Source organism: Nilaparvata lugens, chromosome X (assembly GCF_014356525.2).
Source record: "Nilaparvata lugens isolate BPH chromosome X, ASM1435652v1, whole genome shotgun sequence".
NCBI lineage: Eukaryota > Metazoa > Arthropoda > Insecta > Hemiptera > Delphacidae > Nilaparvata > Nilaparvata lugens.
This window is the reverse complement of record NC_052518.1, coordinates 79,996,307-80,014,944: the sequence shown is the minus strand read 5'-3', so window position 1 is coordinate 80,014,944 and position 18,638 is coordinate 79,996,307. Positions and strand designations below refer to the sequence as shown.

Sequence of the window (18,638 nt, the reverse complement as noted above, 5' to 3'; positions counted from 1 at the left end):
TGCTGACAGCTTTTGCAAACCATATTGTCCAGTAGTAAATCAAAAATTTAATCAATAAGGAACAAACGACACGGGAGAGCACAAAGTTTTGGATGAATTGAAAAGATTGTTTTGTTGGTGACAATGACAGGAGGTTGATAATGATGTTTTTTATGAAAAGTGGATTCAATGCTATGGCTTGTTATTCTATGCCGGATGTTAATGCTCACAACTCGGTTCCCGATCTCATACTTATACTAAAAGGAAAACAAAAGCTAACAGTATGTACTCATGACGACGTTTGTCGCTCGGTAAGCGCCGCGTTTGTCGCGCGTTGGAAATTGTGATACCATACACATGAGGGCGTCAACCGCGCACTTTGTCGACGTTTTCATGACAGCAGGCATCCGGGAGTTGGACTCACGTACTCAGTGTGAACACATGGAGTTAGAGATTAGGTACCTGTTTGTGGTTATCAGGCACGGCCCTAGGGACTTTTCCGCCCTGGGCGAGATCGGCAACCGCCCCCCCCCTCACAAGTATCCCATCTAATTGTTAATCCCGGGTTCCACACCTTCATTGAGCGATCGCCTAACTATTGTGTCTCCGCTGTTAGGCGATCGCGCCATTCGCACCACACAGTCTCAGTAAACTCTAAATAATTATGTACTAGGAGTCCCAGGTGTAAATAGCACATTAAATTTTTTTTTTCATAAACTGTTTTATGTTTCCGTTTACAGATATATTTTTTATAAGCCGACTTGAAAATTTTGTTATCAGTTGTTTAAGTTACAATATTTATTGAGATTTAAACAAAATATTTGACAAATATAAATATTGGGGAATAGTATAGTCCAGTCAATATAGACATAAAAAAGGGGGTGTGCTTGCAATTTATATTGTAGTTCTAATTTTCTAATATTCTATTTGGATACATGGGAAAAGTTCAGAACCAAATTCTTCATGCAAAATTCCTTTGTGCTATATACAGAGTGGCCCAAAAACCTCGTATTTTCGGTTCATTTTCCAGTTTTCAGCTATTTCCGCCAAAATCAGTGATCGGGCAGAAAGATTTGCTCTCGCCTTTTTTTAAGATTATAAAATTCTGAATAAAATGAGATTATTCGGAGCTCTGTATCTCCAATGAATACTGAGTTATGATTTTTCAAAAATGAGTGAAATTTGAAGAAAAAAATCAATTTTGATGAATTTTAGATTTTGATCAACAATATCTTCCGATTGTTACTATTTAGATGAATAATTCAAAATCCCTCTAGGCGTATGCTCTACAATCTGAGATCAGGTAGAATGCTCTATATCATATAGATTTCCAGGTACAACTGACAACAATGATCCATGTATTGTGAAAAACACCTAATTTTCAGCTTCAACCATCATCACCATCCATATTGTCCTCACAGTGATATCTTGCACAATGCTATAAGTTCATGAAATTATGTTCTATGAGAATCACCCGTTAGATGCACTTCATTTCAGTATTTCCTAGTGGAGAGGCGCGCTTAATGATACCTCAAGGATCAAAATTTCAGCACTTATAACTATTGACAAAAAGCTCGGATCTCATCGTACTAAACTCCATTCTCCTCAGCTCGTCATGGCGGTTCAAAATCATGCATCACAAGTCAAGTTCGGTCAAAAAATGGAAAATTTGTTGTTGAGTGTACTGAAGCTCCTATTCCTATGGGCTACACAAAAAATGGCAAATTTCTATATTCGAAGCTGCATATCTTGTGAAATGCTTCAGATTAAAATTTCAAATCTAGTGAGGATGTGAGAGTGTTCCCCGTCTTTCTACTGCAATTGAATACTCTCAATACCAATACGATTCGAAAGTTATAGGACATTTTCAAAATGGCCTTGAGGTGTCCTTAAGCGCGCCTCTCCACTAGGAAATACTGAAATGAAGTGCATCTAACGGGTGCACTCATAGAAAATATTATCATAATATTATTCTCATAGAAAATAATTTCATAAACTCATATCATTCTGAAAAATATCACTGTGAGGACAATATGGATGGTGATGGTTGAAGCTAATAATTAGGTGTTTTTCACAATACAGGTCAGGTGTCAGGTGTACCTGGAAATCTATATGAGATAGAGCGCTCTACCTAGTCTCAAATTGTGGAGCACAAAATTACACCCAAAGGGATTTCGAATTTTACATCTAGATTGTAACAATCTGGGTATATTCAGATATATTCATTAGTATCAAATACTAAATATGATCAAAATTGATTTTTTTCTCAAAATTTCACTCATTTTTGAAAAATCATAACTCAGTACTCATTGGAAATAGAGAGTTCCGAATGATCTCATTTCATTCAGAAATTTATAATCTTAAAAAAATACGAGGTTTTTGGGCCACTCTGTATATAGCACAAGGGAATTTTGCATGAAGAATTTGGTTCTGGACATTTCTCATGTATACAAAAAAAATCAGAACTACAATGTAAATTTCAAGCACCAATGTATATAGTGACTGGACTAGTAACATAAAATATCTGATTAAACTATTTTTATATTCGAAACAGGTACACAATAAGGAAACAGGCTGTGCAAATGCTAAAAAATAAATTTTCTACTGGTGATATTTTTCAAAGTTTTTTTATTTGTATATTATCAAGCAATCAAAATGAAAAAGTTTTATTAGGAAAACATTTTTTTCCAATCATTACTTTTTGAGACATGAGCGCCTAAAGTTAAAATTTTTGGGACAGAACATTTCAAATTCGGTTTCGAGATAAATCCATGAAATTCAAAGGATGGATTCTTGATGGTATTGTTGATTGAATAAAACAGAACTTTTCTGTACAAATATGAACATTCAATGATAGTTTGATAAACAACATTAGTAAATTATTAACAAGTCATATGGTTCATATGATTAGAAAGAAGAAGCGTGAATGTAGAGCAACCAGCTTCTTACATCTCCCCCCCTTGAACGAGAAACTTCCTCGAAGGTGTCAATTTGCTTGAGTGACAGATGATTGGTTCACTCCCATTGATTCCGCAGGCCACTTCATACATTGAGTTTGATATTCTTCTTATAATGGGGAACGGTCCACTTCTAACTTCATCTAATTTATTTCTATTCAACTTGTTCCCTTTTTCTATATACACTAGTTCTTTTTCCTTGAAACCATATATTCTTCTGTTCTTATCACATCTCAGTTTGTTCCGTTTGTGGTTTAAATTGGAATTTTTTATTGCTTCTTCTCTGTCTATTTGTAAGTTTCGTTTTTTCCTCAGTTGTGATGGTATTATTTCCAAATCCTCTCCCAATAGCAGATATCTTGGTGTAAATTTAGTAGTGCTATGGATTGTCTTGTTGTATTCTGATGTGCAACTTTCCGCTATTTTCGACCACGTCTGCGTTCTTCCTTCTGGACTATTCACTTTGCATCTAATACGATTCACCAATGTCTGGTTTAGCCGCTCATTAAGACCATTTGATTGTGGGCAATCTACCGATGTGAACACCATTGTAACACCTTTTTCGAGTAGGTAATCTCTAAACTTTTTTGATTTGATAGACGCATATTGATCAGCTAATAGGATCTTGACAGAATGGTTTTGTAAGATAGGATCTAGCAAACGAATGTATTCTTTAGTAGTTTGACCGCTAGAGCTTGAAGTGAATGCATATCTAGAGAAGTGATCGACCAATATGTGTAGGTATCGTTTTGTTGAGTTGTTTCCACCAAACCCTCCAACAGTATCTATCGACATGATCTCATACGGTTCACTAGCTGGACCCAATTGTGAAAGTAATCCTATTGAGCGACCTCTTCTTGTTTTATTCTTCTTACATATATGACACGAATCACAATAGCGCTTGACCATTTCATCCATGTTGGAAAAGTAGTAATGTGGACGTATGTGTAATAGTGTGTGGTGAGTTCCGATATGTCCTAGTTGAAAATGAATTTTCTCAATCAATTCTTTACCCTTTTCTTGAGAAAGGAAGATTCTTTTGTTTCCTTTCATACATTTGTAGAATATTTCCTCTTTATATTCAACATTCCTATTATTCATTATTGCTTCTTTGTTTTTTTCTTGATCGTCTTTTATTTCTTGTATAGATATCAAATTCACAACTGTTAAAATGTCTTCATTTCCTTCAAAGTGCTCTAAAACTGGATTTCTTGATAAAGTATCTGCTTCAACATTTCCTTTTCCTGGGCTATATATCAATGTGAAATCATATTGCGATAGGTAGTATACAAGATCTCCCAATTCTTCATCGGTTCGTGCTTTCACTCTAAGATTCTCCAATGGTTTGTGGTCTGTGATCACTGTAAACTTCCGTCCTATCAACCAATATTGCCAATACATAATTGTCTCTTTTATAGCCATACATTCCAGATAAATAGCTTTTTTCTTCTTTTGAGCAGGGCTCAGTTTTTTTGAAAAATATGCTACTGGATGAAGCTCATTATTTTCTTTTGGTTGTTTCAGTACAGCTCCAAATCCCTCTCCACTGGCATCGGTGAAAATGAATACTGGTTTTTCATAATCATAAATTTGTAATACGGGACTAGAACATAAGTATTTCTTCACGTTTTGGAAAGCTTTATCACATGTCTCTGACCAGATAAAAGGTATGTCCTTCCTCAGTAGATTGTGTAAAGGTTCTAGAACTTTCACTGCATTCTCTATGTATTTATAATAGAAATTTATTTTCCCCAAAAACTGGCGTACATTCTTCTTGGTTTTCGGTTGTGGGAAATTTTCAATTGCTTTGAGATTGTCAGTGAGTGGACGGACTGAGTTATTTTCAATTATGTGTCCCAAATATTTAATTGAACTCCTTGCAAAGTTACATTTTTCCAATTTCAGCTTGAACCCTTCTTTATAAACCGCATCAAGTACGAGGTTTATATGTTTCAAGTGTTCCTCAAATGTCTTTGAAAATATTAAAATATCATCAATGTAGCAAGTACAAAAATCAGTCAACTTATTTTTTTGTAAAGTGTTACCCAATATTCTTTGAAAAATTGCAGGCGCGGTCTTCAAACCAAATGGTATCCGTAACCATTGATAATGGCCTTCGTGGGTCACAAATGCAGTTTTCATTCTGTCTTCTTTTTTATTGGTATTGTCCAGAATGCTGAATTAACATCAAGTACTGTGTACCATTTACAATTACCAGCCTTCACTGTTATATCTTCTATTCTTGGGAATGGTTGTGGCTCTGGTATTACAATTTTGTTCAGTTCCCGGAAGTCAATACATAGCCGTGATTTTTTTTTCTTCTCGTTTGAAGGCAAGTGTAACAGGAGATGCAAATGGTGAAGTTGAATATTCAATCAATCCTGCCTCTAAAAGTTTTGAAATTTGTTGTTCTATTTCTTTTTTATCTGGGATACACGTTCTGTATGGCTTCTTAATAATATATCTATCTTCTGAAAGTTTGATTTCTGCCTCTGCATGTTTTACCTCACCTACATCATATTTGTGTTTTGCAAATAGTGATTCATAACCTTCAATCAGCCTTGTTATTGTTTGTCTCTTTTCAGTATCAAGATAATTCAGATTGCTTTCCATATTTACAGAGAAGACAGATGACTCATAATTCAATCTTTCAACATCTGTTTTGTCATCAACCTTCTGTAAAATTTCTAAATTTTCATTCTGTATCAATTTGAACTTTTTTATTGCATCCAATCCAAGAAGTAAGTCATAAGAGAAATTATTGTTCTTCACAACATATACATCTAATATTTCTTCGATTTTATTGATTTTCATTGGAATTTTGGCCCGGCGATTTGTAAAATTCACACCACTAATAGTTCGAAAAAGGTTATGGTCGTTCATAAGTTTTGTCTTCAGCTCATCAACAATTTTCTGATTTATTAGAGTGATATTTGAGCCACTGTCATAAACCCCTTTTACAATTTTCTTTTTATCAACTAGTACATTAACTGTAATCAATGGAATGAACTTACACGCCGGCTTATTCAGTTTTTTGAGTTATCAACATCGAGTGTATTTTCCTCACAGGTTGTGAAATTCACTGTTTTATTTCTATTCCTACAGATCTCTGCAGGATGAAAGCGATTTGGTTTTCCCAAGGCTGTACATACAGAACAAGGAGTCTTCTTTCTTCTTATCTCTTCCATCTTGTTGAGTCTTTTTTCTGGCTATTTATATGACTATGTCCGTTTGAGTTTGTGAATGAATCATATTTTTGAATCTCATTCATCAGATCTTCTGTGGTCTCGATATTTTCCTTATCTAATCTATTCTGAATATGAACTGGTAGTCCCACAACAATATGTGAGATTCTAGATTCATCTGTCATAGTTCTCTCACATTCAAGCAATAATCGTTCCTTCTTCAAAGCATAATCAAGCATAGATCCAAAATTTTCAATGTATTTGAATGAATATGCATATCTCACATTTGACCAGCCTTTATTAGAAAAAGTTTGGAGAAATGTTTTTGACCACAAATTCCAATTTTTCAATCCTAATTTATATTTGTTGGAAGTATACCAATCTTCAGAACTCCCTTCTAAAAATAGTCTTAAACATGTTATTTTTTCTTCATCGTTGTGGATATTGTAACGGATACATTCTTTCTCAAAATCTTCCAGCCAGAATTTTGCATTTTGTCCAATTTTCCCCGAGAATTTTTCCAAAACAAATTTCCTATCAATATCAATTGAAAATTCACTCTTACCTTTTTTCGGCATGTTGAACAAAAAATCGATTTATAATGATCTTACTTCGCACATTAATGAATAATTGACGAAAGATTTTCATTTACTTTAGAAAATCGATTTTTAATGTCAATTATAATATAAATAATCTCAATAACTTAAACTGTACAAATATGAACATTCAATGATAGTTTGATAAACAACATTAGTAAATTATTAATTGAAATTTAAAGAATGAAATATGCAATACATTTTATCCAAATATTATTCCTACAAAAACTACCTTCCAATAAGATTCTACTAACTAGAAATTTACTACAACAATGATTTTATTAATTAGGGTCTCGGCCGGGTGAAAATGTTTTATAAGGAGCTAGAAATTTTGGCACTTACCCACAGCTATCACTAGTAGAGTATATCTGATACTTTAGACGGGCTTTTTTGCTCGAAATCCCCTCCCCCCTCTACCCCCTCGTCCATCCCTCCTCCCCTTCCCCCCGCCTGTAGGGTGGGGGGGTGTTCTAAAAATAGATTTCCCCTTCCCCCTGCCCAGTGGAGGTGAGGGGGATGAAAAGAGAGAGATATATATCTCTCTCTCTCTTTCTAAAAATAGATTTCCCCTTCCCCCTGCCCAGTGGAGGTGAGGGGGATGAAAAGAGAGAGAGAGATATCTTTCTCTCTCTTTCTAAAAATAGATTTCCCCTTCCCCTTCCCAAGTGGAGGTGAGGGGGATGAAAAGAGAGAGATATATCTTTCTCTCTCTCTCTCCTTAGCCAGGTGAGGGAAAAAAAAATGTCCCTTTTAGGAGAAAAATTCCCTCTCTATAGTGACAGATTGAAGTGAATCCATATTTCTACATCTAATGCTATACTGACAGATTGAGGTGAATGCTAGATGAGGGAAAAAAATCTCTTTGAGAGGGAAAAAATTCTCTACTGTCAAATTAAAGTGAATCCATATTTCTACATCTAATGCTATACTGACAGATTGAAGTGAATCCATATTTCTACATCTAATGCTATACTGACAGATTGAAGTGAATCCATTTCGCTCTAATGCTATACTATGATGCCAGACTCACTTTGAGAAATTCCTTTGGTGTCAGATTAAAGTGAATTCATATTTCTACATCTAATGCTATACTGACAGATTGAAGTGAATCCATTTCGCTCTAATGATATACTACGATGACGGGCTCAAGAGAGAGAGATCTCCTTCTTTTACTCGTGGCATCTCTTTCCCGCACCCTTCTTTATTACGAAAGGCGAGTAAAGGAGATAAGGATCAATTGAGAAATTCTCTCCCAGTATAGATGAGGGGGAAAAATTCCTTTGCTGACAGATTAAAGTGAATCCATATTACTCTATACTACCAAATCCAGAGTGAGGTCAATGACTCTCTCTCTCTCTACATCTAATTGAATTGAGAAATTCTCTCGCATCTAATGCTATAAATCTCTACAATGATCTAAGTTCTTTTACATTTTTTATCTGCAATATCGTACAAGCATTTCCAAAGTTCATCGAAATTTTTAACAACAGATAATGACGAATCATTTGTACAATCATAATGTAGATGACCGCTGTCTAGAATATTGAGCAGTTCAAAAATCTCAGATAGAATCGAAAAGTGTACATTTTCTGTTTTTGTTAACGGTAAATCAACATCTTGACATCCTGTTGAAAATTTAATATTCTTCGCAATTGAATCAAATTCATTAAATGAAATTGACATCAAGAGACGAGATAATTTTTTGAATTTTGAAAAACCATAACACTGCATCTCGCAGATGTTTGACGTGTCTCGGATGAGGGGGAAAGATTTCTAAATTGATGAGATGCACGTGTTATAGGCGCTCGTGTACTAAAGATCACCCCACACGTGTTGTCTGGTCTAGCTCTAAGCAGCAACTAAACTAAAAAACGTGAATGGGATATTGGAATGAAAAATCATTTGAAGGCAGAAAACGTTTATTTACACATTTCACTACAACAATACATAACTTCATCTTCAATTTTAATTAATTTATCTATAGACAAATTATGTGGACGGTAATAACATAGATAGTCTCTTATATCATTTAAATTCACCGTGCTTAGAAAAATGTCTTTCTATTGCTTCGCCAAACTATAATTTTCAGGAGTTGATTTCCTAATTGCACTTTCACACTCGTCGTACCAATCAATACAGTTTTTTAACCTCACTTCCAATTCGTTGTCAGCAGCCAACCACTTTCTCGGATCCATGTTGTTGAGCGAATGAAGAAAACTAAGTATATGCAGGAACTATTATAGAGTAATTAAGCGGTCTTTCTTCATCAATTGACGACAGACAACATGTACGCGCTTTATGCAGTCTCAATGCATGCAGGCAATAAACACATTGTAGATCCTTTCCGTTGTAGAAGAATCCATAACGAGCAAAGTTTCTTTTCTGTGAATTCGTGTACATCGGAGCCATTTTCATACTTTGCATTCGATTGTTTTCGCACAAGAAATTATTTGTTTGATACATATTTTTAAACAACAAAGAATTATAATGTTGAGCAGAGAATAAAGCACAGCGAGAATGTGGTTTATTTTTATGAATGTTGCACGCAGCATAACACCATGAACTAGTGAAAAAGCTGAAATCAGGTTTTGGAAAATCCTCTGGTATACATTGAACGTTGCTATGCAATCTTCTTAAAAACTTTGCTTTCTCAGTTCCTTTTGTGAAAATTTTCTCATAAGCTGCAAGGTAATCACGTATTAATGACTCACTGTATTCTAAATCTCCATCTTCCCATTTTATTTTATGATAGTGACGTTCTAACCATGTTACATCGTTATACAATTTTGCACTCAATTCTGTCTTTGCAAATGGTGATTTGAAATGGAACACAATATAATTATTAAACTGATCAATTATGGCAAGTTCTTTCACAATAATTTGATTACAATCTTGTTTAAACCAGTGAAGATCGACCGTAGCAATTTTCGCACTCGCTTCCTTGTCCACTTCTTTCTCTTCGACGACCTCGCGGGCTTTGTCTTTCTCCTTAGCGGCGGCGGCGGCGGACTCCTCGAATCCTTCTCGTTTCTCCTCCTCCACCTGCAGCGGCTTCGGTGTACCCTCGAATCCTTCATCTTTCTCTTCTCGTTTCCCCTCCTCCTCCACCTCCAGCGGCTTCGGTGTACTGCACCATGCTTCATAATAGAAACTATCAAGATCGCACTGAATACCAATAGAGCGAGTTTGTGGCTTGTCCAAAATATCAGAACACAAAGAATAGGACATGTTGTCTGTTCAAAAGTGAAACTGATAATGAACTAAATTGAGCAGAATGCACACCTTATATAGGCGGGGCGCTCTATCAATAAAATTACTGAACTTCTTTCACCATGCTCGTGAGAGGTGTGTATTCCATCACACGATCGCTAATTAAAACGCAATACGCGGAAGTATTTGCAGGTACTGCACTTTTAAATTCCATTTCAATACGAACATCTGTGGATGATTTCAAATGACTTGGTTGGTGTGAACAATCTACAACAATCAGCGGTGTTGATTCACAAAACGTTTTAAAATCGATTTCTGTTCCGAGTTCGCTATTGATTGAATGATTATAATACGAGGGCGCGAAATCCAAGAACATCCGGTATAAAACCTCCTTCTTACCTAGCAGATTTTCATATGGATAATACTCACTGTTCAAATATACTTTAACATTGTAAATACTGCAGCTATCGAAATTAGATATTGATTTTTTAATTTTATTCTTACGATCAGTTTGAAATGCAATTATAACGTATTTTGGACTATCAAAACTCGATGTGGTACGAACTGCCCAAGAATGGTTAAGTGAATTTTGCAAATTTGGTAATTCACAAATTTCCCAATGGCGGAAACCTAATTTCAGTGGAGTGTCAGCATCGAGCAGTCTCAAAAATTTCAGTCTTACATGATCTTCTAAAGTTATGTAGGGCATCCGCCATTGCAGTTTTGTAATTTTCACACTAACGTTTGTTCCACTTTGAGACTCAACACAATTTAGATCTGTCGGTGACCTCAATAAGACGAGTTCCTGTTTCAAATTTAAAATTATTCTTTGAAAATCTTCAAAAAACGGAGGATTAATTTCAGCGGAACACAGAAAGTGAATGTATTATCCGTTAGCTCATATCCTGCTCTGTCAAAACCAGCCAAGTGATATGTGTTTTTATCGAGAGTATTTTTCACCAATATAGCTTTAATTGTGGATGTTAATCCAATCAATCTTGATTTAGAAATTTGCTGACCTGCTAATTCATATCGTATTTCGTCAAAAAGGTTACCGATTACGTTACTGCTTAATTTATAGTCTGCTGCAACTGGTGCATCGGCTGGGTCTGTTCCCGGTTTTGTACAGTTAACTGTTCCCTCAATCAATATGAATGATTTACAAGGTAAAGAATAGACATCTAAAGAATTTATGCCAATACGTGCCTCGTCAGAGTTTTTTATTTCCTGTCCCGAATAAACTGTATGAGTGTGAAATTGGAATTTAGTAATATCATTATAAAACTGAAGGTCTGTCTCCACATCCAGAATTTCACTAATTGCTGCCGCTCCCCCGCCTAACATTTCGCCAATCGACTATAAAACCCAACTTTTCTAATATTCTCGCGCTTTTAGCCGACAAAGCACGTTTGTTTTTAGGTGTTGTCGCTATCGCGTTCCTTTCTCTAATGACTTGATTGGTCTTATTCGAACGTGGGTTGAAAATAAGATAACCCATTACTTTTCACGTATGTGCAACCTAATTGTAATTGTATCTCCGCGGAAATCAATAAACGATCCGTTCTGGTCCGTTACCTTTACATTAATAGTTTGAATTCGATGTGTATTCAAAGGTACATAAATAATCGGTGATGGTACTTCGTTTATTAAATAACCGCTAGGAACCTTTGGTAAAAATTCGTAGATTATATGTTTTTGTTTTCCCTCAGAGTAACTGCCGCAAGCTAAATTACACTCAACTACAATACTGTCAACGCTTGTTATGTTAACCAAATGTTTGGAATAATGCCATTTATTTGGCTGCAAAACAACATTATCAAAACCAAGTATCTTAGCAATCGAATCAGAACGTGTTAAATCAATGGCTTTATCAGAATGAATTTCAATCTTCATAGTATTTACGTTTGCACGTATAATAAGTTTATTCTTCTTGCCATCAATATTCAATTTATTCTTTAAAGATTTTATAATATCCTCAACTTCATATGCACCAGTATCCAACTCGATTAATCTATCACCATATTTGAAGCTGGAATTTGTTCCTTTGTTAATGTTTGCAATACTATTGTAACTGGAAAAATTAATCAATCCAATTTCCCATTCACGATTTTTATCCAATTCTATAATTTCTTGTAAATGTTCATAGAGATCACTTGTGTTAGATCGTAATGTAATAACCACCATCTTGTGTGTTCACCACAAACACTTAATTACAACTGATTTGCAAGAAACAATAATGTAAGATGACCACAAAAATCGCTATTTAATGGTTGCATATGCTCTACATTATAAAATATATTTACTCCATTTTCTTTTTTCCAATATTTGTCCAATTCGTATGGAGGTTGTAAATTTCCAATTGGATCAAAATACCAAACATTAGAACCAACTTTCTTATATGCTACCCAATGTGTGCCATCCTCGCTTTCCCTTGCTAAATTCACAATGGCATTCTCGTTTTTTAGAATTTTTTTGGGTAATGCATCTAGCATATATATGCCTCTTAGCTGAATCTGTAATAATTTCGACCAATCAATCAAATCATAATTACTCAATTCTCCTTCAATATTCATGTCTTCTTCTTCTTCTTCTTCCTACTCTTCTTTGTTGTTCTACGTTTCTTAACTTGAGGGAATAAACTCACTCCATATGATGCTGGTGGGGCTGGGGGTAGAAGTCTGCCACCACTAGTTATTTTAGGAAAAGGCTTCAAAAAATATCCTTTTCCTGCAATATGCTTTTTCAACTGAGCTATAGCTTTGCGTCTAATATCGTTACTATAACTTCTCCTCTCCCCCTTCTTCTTCTTCTTCTTTCTCAAAGACCCACCAAACGCTGCTTTAGCTTTCATAACGTTTGTAACAAGATAGCTAAGTGCTTTCTCGGCAAGGGGTGTTTGAGGATTTTTGAAAATGTCCCATGCAGCGTTTGCTAGAGCTCTGTCAGCTACCGCCCGAGTTTTATTATCGCTATTTTGAGTATAGGCTATATCATGTATCTTGCAAGCTTTATCTAACGAATTTATACCTTGATCACCTCTCTTTAACCTTTCATTAACCTTTGTTCCTGGTCCGCAGTACTCGTATCCCGGAATATGATATTCTTCCCCAAGGTTATCAATTACCTTATTTAGAATAGTTGATGTCACATTACCTGCCAAACCTTTAAAAACTCTTGCTGCTGAACTCAAGATTCCTCTACCCCGTTTCCTCGAACTCTGCTTTTTTCTCGAACTCTGCTTTTTTCTCCTACATACCATTTTTCATTACCTTTCAACTCAATGGTTGAACATTAACTGAGGTTATGGTACATCAACTTGAATTGGTTTAATGTTCAACCATTGAGTTGGAAGTGAATTCATATTTCTACATCTAATGCTATACTGACAGATTGAAGTGAATCCATATTGCTATGATACATTGCTTGAATGATAAGAATATTATTTCAAATCTGAAAGGTGAATGTGATTTGAAAAGGGGAGAAATGATGCTGGGCCACCCACATCTGTGGGAGCACGTGCTAATGTAGGAGGGAGCGAGAAGCCGCCAGCGCTTGCCTGCACGGCTGTGTGTGTGTGTGTGTGTGTGTGTGTGTGTATGTGTGTGGCGGAAAAGACTAGTGAGCATGCTCACAACAAACTATAAAAGACGTGCTCACCTTATTTGAATATCATTCACAACAGAGCAGCTGAAGCATTTCTTCTTCTTCTTCTGTGTGTTTCTACTATTCATTACGAACTTATCAACATCGTCAACAACAGGTAAGAATTGAAAACAATTTTTTATCAAATATGGACACATTTTATTCAACTATTCACACACATACATCTATACAATTCGTAACACATAGGTCAACGAATTGTATACAGATATAAAAATTGTTAAGCATTAACAATTTTTATATCTGTCCAATTTGGAGACTTATGTGTTACTACTAACACATAATTTTTACAAGTTTCATTGAAATGGTGTATTTTTCCCGCATCAATGCAGGAAGCAAATCTTTGAGGCAGATACACCTCGCATTTGCTTCCTGCATTGATTATTTTTAAAATTACACGTCGCCCGTGTTTATTGGTGTCCTCCCTCACCGCGACGATGCGGTATGGATGATCCTCCTTCAACTCTCGCAGCGGCACCCATGGCTTGGGTAGAGGTTTGTTGATGAGTTGGACAAAGTCCAACTCAGCCTCCACCTCCTTTATTAACGGCGCGAGTGAGGAGTCCTCATGCATTACAGCTCGTTTCTGTTGAAAAATATTTGATTAGTGTCTTATTTGTTTCAGATCTCTACATCAGATTATCATCGAATTCTCTGCATAAAGTGAGTAATATCAGTTATTGAAATAACATTGTTGCATGATCGAGTACTTTAAACAATAATTTCTAATCAGTTCAAATAATATTTCCTTAGCATCAATTTCTATTCGGTTCAAATCATTCCAAGCAGTTCAAATAATATTGGTAACAATGTTGCATGATTGGCTACTTTAAACAATAATATCTAAGCAGTTCAAATAATATTGGTAACAATGTTGCATGATTGGCTATTTTAAACAATAATATCTAAGCAGTTCAAATAATATTTCCTTAGCATCAATTTCTATTCGGTTCAAATCATTCCAAGCAGTTCAAATAATATTCCCTTTGCATTCTAATCATTTCAAATAATATTTCCTTATCATCAATTTCTATTCGGTTCAAATAATATTTCCTTTGCATTCCAAGCACTTCAAATAATATTGGTAACAATGTTGCATGATTGGTTACTTTAAACAATAATATCTAAGCAGTTCAAATAATATTTCCTTAGCATCAATTTCTATTCGGTTCAAATAATATTTCCTTTGCATTCCAAGCACTTCAAATAATATTGGTCACATTTATGCATGATTGAATACTTTAAACAATAATATCTCATAATACCATTTCTAATCAGTTCAAGGAAATATTGCTTGCATTCTAATCAGTTCAAATAATATTCAGATCAAATAATATTCATATCAAATAATCAAAGACTCGTATGTGCACAGATTTTTTAACAATCAATCACGGAAAAAAATCTGTGCATACACAAGTTAATAATATTTGTTGAAACTAACCTTTGATTGAGTGAGCACCTCATCCTCCTCTTCGCCGCTGACTTCACCCTCCTCGAAGGTTAGTTTCCTCTTGGTCTGCCTCTGCTTGATCTTGTTGCTCAGCGTTGCCAGCACCGCACGCCGCGGCGCCCATGTAGGTGCTGGAGCCAAGCGCTGAATGGGGCTGTGGCCGATCACGATCTCGCCCCCTGGTGATGTTGGATCCTGTGGAGCGGGTGCGGGAGCAGCGGAGGCGGGAGCTGAGGCGGCGGCGGCAGCGGAAGAGGCGGCGCAGGACACGGCAGCTTTGCGCTGCCAGTAGTTTAGCACACGCTGCGGGGGTGGGCTATCCGGCAGGATGTAAGATGGTGAAGATGGAGAACTCATCTTGATGCGTGAAGTCTCTGTTGTCTCTGATGTAAATGATAATTTTCCTCTCATCGGATGTGTTTATATAGCATACGTTTCTCTCTCTGTTCCAGGCACGTGTGAGCGAGAGCGTGCTACAAGACGAAAAAATTCGAATTTCTCCCCAACAACACGAGCTCCCAGATCGTTATCAGATTGTAAGTATCCCACACACGATCATTTTTCAAATAGCATCCATGTGTTAGAAGACGAAAAAAAAAAAAATCTCGTCTAGAACTTAGCATGAGACTTCACCTGCTAGAAGCTGAAATCCCCATGTCTACAATAATAAAACCCTTGATTCTAGTTTTATAATTCAAATCAATGTTAGATCCTTCAACATCGAAGTAAGAGCACCTCATTTTTCAAACATGAATCTTATCTTGTCAGTGTTTTCTATCATCAATATGACATTTTAATATTTAACCAATCTAATGTATTACAGTAGCAAAGTTGTTGCATTTCATTTATTTACAATATTGCACACATACTTGATTTTGATCTTTCTTTGTCAATCCTGTTGTAAGCCTGTCTCATCTACAGAATCTCGTAAAAAATTCCAGATAACTTGATTTAATTGTTCTTCTGTGAAATAGCATTTCTCGATTCAGTTATTAAATATTTCATTGTTTTCGCAGCATTTTCTCGCCTCTCAACTCGAGTTCCGAACCTCATAACCAGTTGAGCTCTAGTTGAGACAAGACAGCTGAGAGGAATCAATCATAGGACGGTATCTACACCTGAGAGGAATCAATCATAGCATAGACTGCTATCTACACCTGTAGCCCGCTATCTACACCTGTAGCCCGCTATCTACACTCGAGGAGATTCACGCAGCATCAACCACTACATGTAAGTACATTTTTACTTTGATTTTATCCTCTGAGGAGGAAAATAGTCCTCCGAGGACAGGTTTTCTCCTCCGAGGACAGTTTTTCTCCTCCGATGACTATTTTTCTCCTCCGAGGACTATTTTTCTCCTCCGAGCACAGTTTTTCTCCTCCGAGGAGAAAAAACCTTCTACAATATACTGCATGCATGCGATTTATCTTTAGAATATGCTATATCCAGAACATCCATGCCCCGCTCTTCTTTCTCACACTCATCGTATAAACAAAACGGTAAATGTATTACTTTTTCAAATGGTTCATCGATAATATATTTACAATAGACACATTGCAGATAGAATGGATTTTTATGTAAGAAATAACCATTTCTCGCAAAATACTCTGATTTATTGCATAATGATTTACAAAAGTCACAATGTAGATGGTGTGGAGGTAGTTTTTCAAAGTACTCTCCTTGAACGGATGAATCTTCTACACAATTAAAAGTTGAATATCTTTCTTCATATTCTCGTAGAATATTATTATCGTAATTCGCCTCTTCAATTGTTATATTATCTTTCCTTCTACAGTTTGGACTGTACCTTGCATGTTCTATTGCTGGTATGTCACTTTCTTCCCATTTTCCCAAATAAATTGAACAAAATACACATCGCACAATGTCTGGTGGAGATGGAAATATAAATCCCTCTTTCGCCATGTTTTCCGAGACAAATGTGGAGAAGATTTCAACCATCTTTTATCAAAAGATAATAATCTTAATCTTTCATGCAACATTATGTGATCTTGAGATATCATTTTCACACACCCTTCTTCTACCAATGACAATTCACAACTAAACATGTTGTTGTACTCTATCTCATCCTGATCGTTTTGTTTTTTCAGAATCATGCCGAGGGAACGCAGACTACGTGGTATCAATTCAAGCGCAGCCCGCCATCGCATCACCCTCGATGAGGAGGATATCGACATCACCAGCGTGCTTGAGAGCTCGAAACGTCGAGTTTTCGATATAATTAGGGAACATGCGGCACGCTATGATGGGAATGTTAAGTGGTTTATTGTCCTTAACGTTTTGCTGTATAAATTAGTGGTGATGGATGACAAGCAGGTTGGTGACTCTGTCTCATCTCTAATAAATCTACATAGTTACTCCAACATAGCGCTAAACGTGCTTGAGAACTATGAAGATTTTAATGAGCATTTCATGTTAGCTGTGAGAAAAATCCTCTCATCTTTCGAAAATTTCGTAAGACATGGGAGTGGATGGGTGCTAAAGAAAATTGAATCACTGGATGTGAACGTGATTAAATTTAATCCTATATACACATCCAGTTTCATTCAAACACCCCAGTTTTTGAAAAACAAAAAATGTATTATAAATGTGAAAAATCTCTCTGACGAAAAATGCTTTTTATGGTCAGTGCTCGCGTATTTCCATCAGAAGCCAAGGAACTCGGACTTAAGTGTAAAGTATTTGAGCAAGTTTGCTCACACACTTAATACGCGAGGTGTAAATTTCCCGGTGACGACACGCGATATTAAGAAATTTGAAATACTCAATCCGGACATTGCAATTCACGTCATCGCGTATGACAACAAAAAGTTTTTCCCCTTCCGTACAAGCATTTTCCGCACTCGTAAACACCAAATTAATCTTTTAATGCTAAAAGGCGATGCAGGAAAAACTCATTTCTGTTTAGTAAATACCGCGAACGGGAAAAACGGGCTATCTCGTCTTCTCTCCCACCTTTCAAAACACAAGGGTCAAGTACACATTTGCAATTTTTGTTTTCACCGGTTCACATCAACCAAGTCTAAAAATTGTGATGGTAAAGCAAATTTGTTGAAACATGTGGAACTTTGTTCCAAGTTTGAATCTCAGCGCGTTTCATATCCTAAACGTGGAGAGACAATTAAATTCAAGAAACTAGGCGCGATGTTGAAGAAAAAGTACACCATTTACGCGGATTTAGAAACATACGTTGTGAATATTAATGATGATGACGATTGCGATTCTGATGAAATTACTCGTAGTTACACAAAGAAAACGGCGCGTCATATTCCCTGCGGGTATTGTTTCGTTGTTATAGATGTTAACGGGGAAATCGCCTATGGACCTGTACTCCATAGATCGAGTAGTTTAGACGAAAAAATCATGGAGAAATTTCTTCAGGAAATTACAGATCTCGGCGACATTTTGTATGAGGATATGAAACAAGAAATTCCGATGCAAGCTTTATCCGAAAGCCAAGAGCGTGAATTTCAAAATTCAGTAAACTGCGGGCTTTGTGCTGAACCGTTTTTAGACAGCGATATTAAATGTCGTCACCACGCGCATGAAACCGGTAATTACTTGTGTGCGGCACATGTTTCTT

General features: G+C 36.1%; 1 protein-coding gene across 1 annotated transcript; it reads right to left on the bottom strand.

The window, feature by feature from the left end:
• Nucleotides 1-13,704: 13,704 nt before the first annotated feature.
• On the bottom strand, nt 13,705-15,394 carry LOC111051721. Its single transcript, XM_022338264.2, has 2 exons — nt 15,029-15,394; nt 13,705-14,173 (listed from the first exon to the last, which is right to left on the bottom strand). Exons 1-2 carry the CDS (start codon nt 15,392-15,394, stop codon nt 13,808-13,810), a joined length of 732 nt encoding a protein of 243 aa, XP_022193956.2. The 3' UTR covers nt 13,705-13,807.
• Nucleotides 15,395-18,638: the final 3,244 nt, after the last annotated feature.